The sequence below is a fragment of the Argentina silus genome, assembly GCF_951799395.1.
Source record: "Argentina silus genome assembly, chromosome: 3".
In the NCBI taxonomy this organism is placed as follows: Eukaryota; Metazoa; Chordata; class Actinopteri; order Argentiniformes; family Argentinidae; genus Argentina; species Argentina silus.
In genome coordinates this window covers 16202200-16215990 of record NC_139657.1, presented here as the reverse complement: position 1 = coordinate 16215990, position 13791 = coordinate 16202200, and the positions used below count along the sequence as shown (strand labels likewise).

The following is a 13791-nucleotide window of genomic DNA, read 5'->3' as shown; positions in this document are numbered from 1 at the left end:
ATAATGTACAATAACTGAGCATCTCTGTCCATCAAGAGCAAATGAAAACCTACATTTGATTAATCAAAATAAAGTATATTTGTAGGTTACTACATCAGGGTTCTATAATGCTCTCTCCCAGAACTTAGTCACAGCAGCTCCAAGAAACCAGTGGTGACAAATGACACTATGTGCAGTAAGAAAACTCTAAGGGCACTTACAGTATCCCAGTAGTCTTAGCACTGATTCCTTAGCCAATTCAATACATTGCACCCCATATAAAGTAAAGGCTCCTTGTCTGAGATTTGAATAAAAAAGACTATAACTTAAAATACCAAAGTATCCCTATCATCAGATAGTAAATAATTCTATGTGCGATCTGTACAAACAGAGGTAGGGGGAAATCCTAAAGGGAATAAATCAGTAGGCGAGCCTACTGTATAAGAAACTTATTAAGAGTGTTCACAGCTGAGCGCATGAAAAGCAGTCAGAACTTCAGAGAATCATAACGCGGCGTTTCTTTAGTTGAGCCGCAATACAAACAATCTCAGATCTGTGTAATGTATCTCCAAAACTGTTTTGGAATTACTGGGTATACAATAGAAGCAAAGGTGATCAGCAATATGCGTTATTGGCATCACTGATGGGGGAAAAAAGTGGAAGAGCTATGAACATAACAAGGGAGGGGAGGAACAGACGAAACAGACACTGAGTGCGGGGATCCGTCTCCTACCTTTAGCCCCTCGCAGTACAAACCCGAATCCCTCATTATCCTTCTTCTGCAGAACTACCCTCTTCTCGACAATAACGCAGTCGCTGTGGAGAAAATTCCGCGCAGAACGACCGTTATTGCATCCTATCATTCTCATCATCGCCACCGCTGCTCGCCCCGAGTTCCTCATCATGACAGACGTCGGCTGCATACGAAATAATTAACTACAACAATGAGCGTGGCGATGTGGCGGCAGCGTCGCACACCGTCACCGTGCACTTCCAAAGAACAACCCCACCTTTGCTGAAAATGTTGATGTGGCCAAAGAAACCGGGGGCATGAGCCGGTGAGAGCGGTTGTCGTTAGAGAGAAACATTTCCACCCAGACACTGTATGATGAAAATCACAAGCGGTAAACATGAGAGAAAAATAAAAGCATTGCAGACGGGAGCGGGGACTGGAAAGGAGGGAGGGATGGGGATAGAGGGTGCAAGGCAGGCTGAATGAATGAATGAATGAATGAATGAATGAATGAATGAATAAATGAATGAATGAATAAATGGTATGGAGTAGGGAGTAAGTTGTTATAATTAGAGCGACCACTGCTTCTGTGCTTTCTCAGCCCCAAAAAAGTATAGGTTAGTGCAGCAACATCTGATGACAACTAAGCTAGCTCTCATTTCTGAAAGCTGTGAGGAGTTCCAAACCATAAGTTAACCTTATCAAACATGGCATCAAAGTGAGGCTTTAGGCCTATACAAACATAGTCTGGGTGGGATAAAACAGCAAAGCCACAAACACAGATTATGTCAGAACATAAATATATAAATAGGTCAAATATAATAGATTAAAAAAATAACTTAATAGAATTAAGAATCAAAATTAAATTGTGTAGGCTTATATTATATCCTCTAGTGTGTATGAATTAGGGTTTGGGTGAATTCAGGAAGTGTTTAGAAACTCTTCAATTCCAAATTCCAAAGCTTTGTATTTCCAATTTACAGTAGAATGTAAACAACACCCACAGTTAAGTTGCTGACTATTGGAACCTACAGTATACCCATATACTCAATAATCATTCAAAATGAATGCCCTTTTTTCAATTACCTAATTCGAATTCAATTCACTCCCGGAATTGATGGAATTGAAAATGAATTCGCCCAACCCTGGTATGAATAAGCACCACTGGATGTCAGCCTTGTTTTCATAAACTTCACAGGGAGACAGAATTCCAGAACTCGATTGTGTTCTATTTATTATATCCGGGAGGAGCATGACGGGAGAGCTTCTGTATGCTCCAGCAGTGGTATCAGCAGCCTGGTGGTGGGATGCCTGGTTGCCATAGTAACGTACTCTGCTCTGAGCAGGCGTGGTGACACTGTCATCGTCTAGCCAGGTCCAACATTGGGCCTAGGTCACCAGAGTGCAGCAAGGATATAAACATGCATGGTGAAGAATGAAAGAGTGAAGAATACTGTTCTTAGAAGCGTCAACATTCCATTCTATTAATTATTCTGTTCTAGGAATTCTGAATGACTCTAGGGCTTACTACACCAGAGACACTAATTGAAGTGTCCGTGCATGATCAGTGATCAGATCAGGGGTTGTTGGGCATAATCAGAGTCCTGATCAAGTTTATCCAGAGAGGTTGTACCCCTCAGACCCTGCACCATTGTGGCCCATGCCAAGGCTGCATGCAGTCTGCTATATGCACTGCCGTGGACTTCCTGCTCTGTCGCCATGACAACCTGCTCTGTACACTGTGTGTGTGTTACATTACAGTAGGTGGGTATGAGTACAGTTGAATGGAGGAGGATCTCTCTTTCTCTTTCTCCCTCTATCTCTTTCTCTATCTATCTTTCTCAGTATTCATTTGGCTCTCTCTCCCCTCTCTCTCTCTCTCTCTCTTTCCCTCTCTCCTTCTCCCTCCCCCCACCCTCTCTTTCTGCTTGTATCCCCCTCCCCCCCCCTCTCTCTCTCCCTCTGTCATGTGTAATAAATGTGTAGTAAACAAGAATCTCATTGGGATCTCCATCAGTAACAGTAGGTGGTGTATGAAATTGCTATTATAAAGATGTCTTCACTGAAAAGTAGTTTAGGGCTTAGTGGATGGAATGTAGAATCAAGAATCCAACCACAGTGAGCATCGATCACCAGGAATCTGACCTAAAACTAGTTTTCAAATCTAAACCTTGCAGCTGTTTTTGAATTGACAATGAAAACATATTTCCTCCTGTGTGTGAAGCTACCCGTTCACAGAGTATTCCATAAGGATTGATGTCATAAGATCACATCAGCTGTGAAGAAGTACAGTTGGTACTTTACTCTTTTTTCCTGGGTAGAGCTTTGTTGTGGATGTTTGCGTAACATTTGTGCTGCCAGCCCATAAGCGAACAAGGCCCCGAGCTTGAGCATGTCTTACATCACAGCCCATCTGACAGAGAGAGCTTTCACACACTCCCACCCCTAGCCTCCATGAAAAGTCCTCAAGGGTCTCCACTTGCACATGTTTGCTAAAGGGTTTCTTTTACCAAACACTTTCTTTTCCAGTCTGTGCCATTCTATTCTATTCTATTGTGTGGTATAAGAGATTTAAATACTGGAGTTAATCTGATATGCAATGACTGAATTGATATGAATGAATAACTGAACTTAAATATGTACTAAATGATCTTCAGGCAAAGGTTCTTATGCAATGTCATATGCTATTCCCAAATGAAATTAAAATAATTGTTGCTTGCATAATTAATATTTACTCTCTTCATCTTGGAACCTTTTTGTATCAAATATCCTAGATGGATTCAACATAGTTACTGTCACTAAGATCTGAACTTATCTACAGCTTGGGGGAGCTGTGGTATTAACAGTAAAGTTCCATTGGCTATGAAGTCCTATAGAAACGATAATAGGTTAGTGTAGTGAGTCGGTAGGCTGTAGTGGCTCGAGTGTATTTCTAATTGATTCAGACACAGTCCTGATGAATAGGAAATCCTCGTGCCAGAATGTGTTCTAGTGAAACAAACATAATTGCAAAACCGAGATTTATAAAGTTATGGCAGAGCGGCGGCCATTATGGTATGATGTTTATCAGCCTGGAAATCAATTCCAGTGCTGTAGGTCAGAAGTACCACAGGCTAAGCAGAGGTCAACAGTCTAATAAGGACAACCTTGGTGTGTCACAGGCAGTGTATGACTACATAATTAATGACTGTATAGGCTACACACAGAAATAGAATAAACCGTTTAACTGTACAGATACAGTGCCCTGCGTAAGTTATGGGACAGTGAAGCATGTTTCCTTCATTCGGCTCTACATTCCAAAGGTTTGGATTTGAAATCCAACAATTACTATGAGGTTAAAGTAGAGATTTTCAGCTTTTGTTTGATAGTGTTTGTGTAGATATTTCACCATTCAGAAATTATACCACATTTTATGCATAATCCCACTATTTTATGGTACCCAAAAGTAATGGGACAGATTTATCAAATGTCCAAATTAAGCACTCATGTTTAGTATTTGGTGGACAATCCTTTGCATGCAAAAACTGCCTGAGGTCTGCGACCCATTGACCCCACCATATGCCGGGTATCTTCTCTGGTGATACTCTGCCAGTATTGTAGAACTGTACTGTAACCATCTTCGGTTGTTGTTTGTTTTGAAGTCTGAGATCAGGAAATTAAATGTATTCAATTGGATTTAAATCTGAAGGTTGACTTGGCCAGTCAAGACCTTTCCACTTGTTGTCCCTGAAAAAACTAGTTGCTATGGCAGTATGTTTTGGGTCATTGTTTTACTGTATGATGTAGCACCATCCAATGAATTTGGAGGCATTTGCTTGCAATGGAGAAGACAAGATGTTTCTGTACACTTAACAGAATACATTCTGCTGCTGCCATCAGCAGTTACAATCATCAATTAAGACAAGTTAGCAAGTTTTAGTGGCAGCTATACATGCCCAAACCTAACATCCCCTGTACCATGTTTCACAGATGAGGTGGTATGCTGTAAATCTTGGGCAGATTTATCTAACTGTAACCTGACCATCCTTTTATACTCAATATTACACATTGACAGCTCTCTTATGCCTGCATAAATTATGTGACGTAACTCACCTGATTTACCAGAAACACCTGTCAAGCCAATTGCCCCATTACTTTTGGGCACTATGCATAAAAAGCGTTTTAATCTCTGAATGGTGAAACCAATGTGTAGAAAAATACCATCAAATAAAAGCTGAGAGTCTCTGCTTTAATCACATAGTACAGGAATCACATTGATGTAAAATCCAAACTTTTAGATTTTGGAGTGGAGAGCCTAAAGAAGAAAAAATGCTTCACTGTCCCATTACTTAAGCAGGGCACTGTATCTATGGCTATACAGTACATGTCTAAAAATAGCCTCCAAAATGAGTAGTAGCAGTTAAAACTATTTGTTAATGTACCATGGTTTCATAACATTTCTCAAACATGCCAGTGAACAGAGATATAAAATGGCATTCATATAAGGTGGAACGCTAACTCAAAATCCGTGTGCGTAACTCAATGGGAGATTTCCGCTTAAACTTAAGCGCGCAGATCTCACGTTAGGATTCCACAGAAAGAATGGAAATAAAGAGGAAGGATAATACTATTTGTCTATAACAACAGTAATAGTATAGTAGCATGTCATAGCAATAGTCAAGCATGTCCTTACCTTGAAGCATCAAAGCTGTCGTAGGATCCTACAGTGTAGTGTCTAAAGAGCTTCCTCCTCTCGGCCCGGTCCGCTCGGGCATCTACAATAAAAAATAATTTAATCAAAACCTTATTGCCAATCTACAAGGGTTGATAGGCATTCTGGATATAATAAGAGTAGAATTGAAACTTTATTGGACATCAACAATGGTTAATTGCAGAGCCATAATGATATACGGTATAGTTATACAGTAACTCTGTACTGTATATGCTTCTGCTAGGAATGTATTCTTGACGTTCGGTAAATGAATGACCAATTCAACAAATGAGTCATTCCATCATTTTCTACCATTATGCTCCACATTAAGATGCATCACCAAGGAGATGGGTACTAGTCTTGTTGTGAAGTAAGCTGAAGAATGTAACAAACAACAATTCATCAAACTCAAAATGACAGCCTGCTGAAAACTACTCTCAGATTCTCATGTTAATACAATGCTGCCACTAGTATAGTGTCATTAGAGTTATAAAACTGGTATAAAAGCAACTTCATGTCAAGTGTTACTGAACCTATGGAGAGATAAAGGAACATACAGCTTCAAAGACCATTTCACACATCACATTGTGGTCATGCTAGTCCCAATGTGTAAAAGACTAAGACACACTGTACAGTATATGTTTCAAGAGAAACCAAGAGAAACAGAAACCTAGGATCAATGCAGCATATGACTAGCTCTTTTAACCCAAGCGATTATGCAGAACATATTGCAATGCCGTAAATGGCAACTTCAATGGAACTTGAAACCTCCACAGAAGCGTCAGTACCACTCAGTGCTCAGAAGTTAGAAGAAAAGATGTACAGTAGTCAGATTCCTAGAGGCTCTTTCTCAGAAATGAGCAGAGACACCATATGGCACTTATTCCCAGGTGCTGTTTTACAGCTAATTGAATTATGAAATAAAAGCAAGACCCTGAGTGCTCTCTGGCTGATCAAACATCAGCCAAGCTAACCCATGCCAAGTCAAGCGCCGACCCATGCTAAATCTAGTCATGCCATGGCCACTGAGCATATCCTTGGTATAATGTGACGGTTGGAAGCCAGGGATTAAAATCACCCACCGCTACTTGGTCACACACAGACAGACAGGCAGACAGACAGATAGACAGACCACAGGCTGTTCCAGTGCACCAGAACACTCTAGACTTAAGCAGTCTGACTGGTATAATTACCTACAATCAGTATTGTGTGGCGGTCTGTAATGGCTTTAGAATGAAGTGGCTGTAACTGCTGCAGTGGTGAATTGATGCAAATCGATAAACAGCGCTGTAGTGACACAATAGGGAGCCTTCTGGTGCACATGAGTGTGTGTTGCCTTCTCAGGGTGGAGAGGAGGGCCAGGTGTTGCATCATCAGCTGTTCAATGGCCTTGGGGATATAGGCTTAGGTTTAATGCCTGTCTTTAAGGGTGTGTGTGTGTGTGTGTGTGTGTGTGTGTGTGTGTGTGTGTGTGTGTGTGTGTGTGTGTGTGTGTGTGTGTGTGTGTGTGTGTTTATCGACCACAACCCAGCATCAGGCGGTCAGCTGGGCTGGCACAGAGAGTCAAAGAGGGACCAATGCATTCAATGAATCATAGATGAAAGTAATGTTATACAATATAAGCAATGAATCATTCACTTAAGCCTCAGTTTAAACAACAAAACAAAACCCCTCTCAAAACAGCAAGTATTACACAAAGAGTACCTATTAAAATTCTAATACACAGGTGTATACATTCACCGGCCACTTTATTAGGTACATCTGTTCAACTGCTCGTTAACGCAAATATCTAATGGTGTGGGGGATATTTTCTTGGCACACTTTGGGCCCCTGAAGTACCAATTGAGCATCGTTTAAACGCCACAGCCTACCTGAGTATTGTTAGTGACCGTGTCCATCCCTTTATGACCACAGTGTACCCATCTTCTGATGGCTACTTCCAGCAGGATAACGCGCCATGTCACAAAGCTCACATCATCTCAAACTGGTTTCTTGAACATGAAAATGAGTTCCCTGTACTCCAATGGCCTCCACAGTCACTAGATCTCAATCCAATAGAGCACCTTTGGGATGTGGTGGAACGGGAGATTTGCATCATGGATGTGCAGCTGATAAATCTGCAGCATTGATGCTATCATGTCAATATGGACCAAAATCTCTGAGGAATGTTTCCAGCACCTTGTTGAATCTATGCCACAAAGAATTAAGGCAGTTCTGAAGGCAAAATGGAGTCCAACCCGGTACTAGCAAGGTGTACCTAATAAAGTGGCCGGTGAGTGTACATAGTAGGCTACTGCACTACAGAGTGTATATTTGTAGGGTTTGTAGGTTCTCAAACCACAGTCATTTCCAGTATTGTTCTGTGCTGTTCTACTTGATATAATGTGATGATATCAGTTGTCAGCAGGCTGCGTGGGATTCAACACTTTCCCCTCCAACCTACTCACTGGTTGTCATAGTCACTGGTTTCTTTTCTAAGCCCAGGCGCTCTTTGATAGGGCGAGTTACGTGCCTTACATTACTTACCCATAATCCATTTGGAGGGATGCGTAGCCTACTCATAAGGAGAACTACTCTTGTTGAAGAGCCCTTCTGTTTCCCCATAAAGATGCCATCAACTCAACTGGATCTACTGCAGTTTAGCCCACCTTTTGATTTCAGATTTGAAGTTAGATTCACATTGAACATCTGCTAAAATGATAACTTCGGAGTTAAGCCTAGATTATTATGCACAGTTTTTTTTACACCATAGCAATGAGCTATAGAAAGTGACTGAGGTGCAAATAAAGAGCCTCATCAGATGCCTTACAGCACATTAATAAAAGCACTGTCATAGACTATACAGTGCCTTCGGAAAATATTCAGACCCTTTCACTTTTTACACATTTTGTTAATTACGTCAATTTAAAATGGATTAAATTAAAAGAATTTGCCATCAATCCAAACATAAAACCCCAGAATGACAAAGCGAAAACAGGTTTTTAGAAATGTCAGTAGATTTATTAAAATTGAAATACAGAAATACCTCATGTACATAAGTATTCAGACCCTTTGCTATGACACTCTTAAAATTAGCTAAAATGCAAGAATGTCATCAACAAATCACTCAATAAGTTGAATTGATATAATGCAAGCATAATAGTTCATGTAATTTTGGAATTAATATCTTTGTTTTTATAGGGTCTCTGATTTGCATAGGAATCAAGTACACACTGTGTGGATCAGGTTGTCATTACAAACTGAGCAAATGGAGAGGAACAAAACTGTTCAGGAATGCGACCCTGAGGCCTGGGGAGACTTATAAAAATCTACAAAGTTGAATGGTGGAGAGGAAAAAGCACAGTCAATGGGACAACATCATCTCAGTCACTCTACAAAATTGGTCTATAACCAAGTGGCCAAAAAGAATCCCTTAATGGAAAATAGTGGGTTAGGGTTAGGGTTAGGGTTATCTCATATCCATAATTGTGTTTGCAACAATGAATTCAAGTGATACAGCAAAGAAAGTGGCTGGAAATTTGGTTTATTTGGTTTTACTATAAAGCATGAAGTTTGGTGCAAATCCAGCACATGCAATGCAGTTTCTGCACCATCTCTCGTGTGAAGAATAGTGGTAGCTGCATCAAGTTATGGGTATGTTTGTCACTGGCAGGGACTGGGGAGTTTGTCAGAATCAAGAGAAAATTATGTAATTTGCTGAGTTGGTAGTGACATCCTAATCTACACAGTATGTAATTGATTCCTATGAAAATCAGAGACCCTATAAAAATAAAGACATAAATTCCAAAATTACATGACTTATTATCCTTGCATTAAGATGGACACAGTTCAACTTATTGAGTGATTTGTTCATGACATTTTTGCATTTTAGCTCATTTTAAAAGTGTCAGGAAGGGTCTAAATACTTATGTACATGAGGTATTTCTGCTGAGGTTTTTGCTTTGTCATTCTGGGGTATTGTGTGTGGATTGATGGCAAATTATTTTAATTTGATCCATTTTAAATTGAGTCTATAACACAACAAAATGTGGAAAAAGTGAAGGGGTTGAAATACTTTCCGAAGGCACTGTATATACACTGTCATTCACACCAAGGCAAACAGCCATCCAAAGTGACAGAGGTGTTAAGCACCTTTTCAGCCTGTGTGATACCACCCCCAACCCACTCCCCCAACACACACACACACACACACACACACACACACACACACACACACACACACACACACACACACACACACACACACACACACACACACCAGTATTGCTAATGAAACACCCTGCCAGACAGTCCTGTTCCTGTACAACAGCCCTGACTCGCCTGCCTCCCTGCCTGCCTCCCTCTCTCCAGTAAAAGCTCTAGAGTGCAAACACTGCTCCTCAACAGACAGAATTAGAAAAAGACCTACTTGACACGAATGTGCACTGTGCTGACAGTTGTGGCTGAATACAAAATCACCAGGAGTATAGCCTGCTAAAGCCACTGTACTGTGTTAGCCTAGCACAGTTTGGCTAGCTTGGTAAATCCACAGAGTGTTTTAGCCCAGGCAGGCTTCAACTCACTCACTGCATTTAAAATGGATTGTGACACTGCCAGGCATAAGCTACTGTGTGTATGGAATACTGAACTAATATCAGAGATGCACAGCAGTCCTGGACTGCATACTTTGGTGCAATCACAATTCTACAACACTGGAATCATTAACATCACCAAAAGCTGGTGGATTTGTTTGAGAAAGTGCATACAGTTCATTCAGGTGTATATGGTAATGTAATGTAATATAGGCTGCAGTGCATGAAAAGATAATACATATCAACCATTATTGATCCACCAGCCCATTTATATAAGCAGCACTACAGTACAACACCCCAGAATAGAGTTCTCAATCTCCCCCAAGGAGAAGCACTTGCCATTCCAAACATTTAAAACCCTCCCAACCTTGTTAAGAGCATGTAAAATACTGATATCTGCTGCCTGTCACCCCTCTTCCCAGTCCTCACAGTACAGTACCTCCAAAATGAACCTTCTTCCTGGATTTGGCCGTCTCATCCATTTGGCCACTGTGGCTTTCCTCTTCTCCTCAAACCGAGTGTTTCCCAGAAACGCTCACACCTCCACCTCCTCCTCGTCCCCCTCCGCCTAAGTCAGGGTCCCAACCTCACCTCTAATCCTCAGGCCAGAACACCTACAAACCCATCATGCCTTGGAAAGTTTGAGCTACAAATCCCACCGAATGCCCAGGTAACAGGCCATACACATCTTCACAGGGATATGAGAGAGCAACTCTGCTGATGAAAAAATCCCACGTAAGCTCTGTTCTTAGTGCAGGGAGAGAGTGAGAGAGAAATTCTACAAAAAGGGAGAAAAAAAATTCTTGCCAAGGCCCACTCCTTAGCAACGGGGTTTGTACAGTGTAGAGGATGTTTCCATGGAAATATATCAATCAGGAATGTATATGAGTGTAGCACTGAAGGGTTCAAGAGAACCTGGCACTGTTGTGTGCGCTGTGCTGAGCTAAACCAAGCAGCACAGAGTCAAGTACATTTACAGTATATTTAGATGAACTTTTGGCCGTTATTTAGGATCCTGGTCATTTTGGATAGAGGAAACATAGACACACACACACACACAAACACATACACATACACACACATGTGCATATGCACACACACACATGCATGCACACACACACGCACACACAAACATACACTCACCGGCCACTTTATTAGGTACACCTTGCTAGTACCGGGTTGGACACCCTTTTGCATTCAGAACTGCCTTAATTCTTTGTGGCATAGATTCAACAAGGTGCTGGAAACATTCCTCTGAGATTTTAGTCCGTATTGACATGATAGCATCACGCAGTTGCTGCAGATTTGTCGGCTGCACATCCGTAATGCAAATCTCCCGTTCCACCACATCCTAAAGGTGCTCTATTGGATTGAGATCTGGTGACTGTGCAGGCCATTGGAGTACAGTGAACTCATTGTCATGTTCAAGAAACCAGTTTGAGATGATGTGAGCTTTGTGACATGGCGCATTATTCTGCTGGAAGTAGCCATCAGAAGATGGGTACACTGTGGTCATAAAGGGATGGACATGGTCAGCAACAATACTCAGGTAGGCTGTGGCATTTAAACAATGCTCAATTGGTACTTCAGGGGCCCAAAGTGTGCCAAGAAAATATCCCCCACACCATTACACCACCACCTGAACCTGAGCCTGAACCGTTGATACAAGGCAGGATGGATACATGCTTTCATGTTGTTTATGCCACATTCTGACCCTACCATCTGAATGTCGCAGCAGAAATCGAGACTCATCAGACCAGGCAACGTTTTTCCAATCTTCTATTGTCCAATTTTGGTGAGCCCGTGCGAATTGTAGCCTCAGTTTCCTGTTCTTAGCTGACAGGAGTGGCACCGGGTGTGGTCTTCTGCTACTGTAGCCCATCTGCTTCAAGGTTCGACGTGTTGTGCGTTCAGAGATGGTCTTCTGCATACCTTGGTTGTAACAAGTGGTTATTTGAGTTACTGTTGCCTTTTTATCATCTCGAACCAGTCTGGCCATTTTCCTCTGACCTCTGGCATCAACAAGGCATTTTCGCCCAGAGAACTGCCACTCACTGGATATTTTCTCTTTTTTGGACCATTCTCTGTAAACCCTAGAGATGGTTGTGCATGAAAATCCCAGTAGATCAGCAGTTTCTGAAATACTCAGACCAGCCCGTCTGGCACCAACAACCATGCCACGTTCAAAGTCACTTAAATCACCTTTCTTCCTCATTCTGATGCTCGGTTTGAACTTCAGCAGGTCGTCTTGACCATGTCTACATGCCTAAATGCATTGAGTTGCTGCCATGTGATTGGCTGATTAGATATTTGCGTTAACGAGCAGTTGAACAGGTGTACTTAATAAATTGGCCGGTGAGTGTACACATACACATACACACGCACATGCACACATGCACGTGATCAACACAAAGATGCATGTACACACACACACACACACACACACACACACACACACACACACACACACACACACACACACACACACAAACAGAGAGCCATGTGTTCACTGTCCCTTTTAGGGCAATGAAAACAAAACTAGCATGAGACAGTAAGAGACAGAAAGTACGCTAATTAGAACCAGGTAATATTTTCCCCCACAACAACATTGTTAATTACTGTGCTGTATTCTTCCGTATTCTTCTTCTGTATTCTATTCTCCACAGAACAACTTGCCTCCTAACGGACATATCATATCACATATTCACAGCGACTCTGTCCAGTTACTGATTGCCTGAAGTTGTTCACAAATAGACATGAGTGTCCCAAATCCTATGAATATGACATAAAAAACATCTAGGCCATAACACATTTTGAAGGGGGGGGGAGGAAAGCCTACTGTGGCTAGCATTCCCCCTCATCCCCCTCTCCACTCCAGTCACTGAGCTTTGTCCTGCTACTATAACAACCCACAAGCGAGTGTCTGGAACATCCAATGGCATCATGTCTCTGTTTCGTTCTGCCAAAGAAGAGGAGTAGCAGGCTGGATGACATCATCAATCTGTCATCATCATGATGACTCATACATGCCTCACATGGACCAGACCCTCCCGGCCAATCACATCATGGATCGACTGCCACTGCTACTCTGGTTTGTCTCTTGGTTACAAGATAATTAAGTTGTGTACACCACACCATACAGCCCCCCTGTAAACAAATCACCACTTTGTAGGTGTTATTTAGTATTCGTAAATAGTTCATAAATAATGTATATATGCTTCACAGATAATTCATAAGTAAATATCATACAATATACAGTAAGGGGGTGGTAAAATAGATGTATGGACCTGCTATAACACCCTTCATATAGTATGAATTTGATTAGGGGTGATTTGTGAAGCATCTATATAGGCCTTATAAAGGATTTACAAAGGCTTCACAAAGCCTTAAAAGTGATCATTCATTTAAAGTGGGACCCACTGTGCATCAAGAAATGGGTCTCCGGACCTTACTCTGGGTACTTTGGTTAGTAATGAAGGCCTGGGGCTTCTAGTGTTGAGAAAGTCCAAACAAGCCTGCCAAATATACATGTACTGTATGTATATATACCATTCATTGAATAATTATTTGGCCCAATAAACAACTTATGACAACAAATCATGAGTTGCATCAACATTTTCACTTATAGGAATATTTGTCTAACACAGAAATGGTACCTGTCCTGTATGTTGTGGATGTGTCAATTGTTACTATATATCGTTATAAAGAAATGCAATGAAATGAAAATGAGATAATATGACTTTGTAATCAAATAAACAAACAACTGCCTTTGTCTAACATATTTAGGGAGAGGCCTTAGAGTATCTTCATCCTACAGT

At 41.3% G+C, this 13791-nt stretch overlaps 1 protein-coding gene across 1 annotated transcript in view; it reads right to left on the bottom strand.

Moving 5' to 3' along the window:
• shank2b (SH3 and multiple ankyrin repeat domains 2b) overlaps window positions 1-13791 on the bottom strand; it is a gene marked incomplete at its 5' end in the record, with an annotated part of 60439 nt that overhangs the window by 20866 nt on the left and 25782 nt on the right. Inside the window, 2 exons of the mRNA XM_083667403.1 lie at window positions 713-795; window positions 5385-5466. Coding sequence (XP_083523529.1) covers window positions 713-795; window positions 5385-5466 — 165 coding nt within the window. The remainder of the gene's footprint in view (window positions 1-712; window positions 796-5384; window positions 5467-13791) is intronic.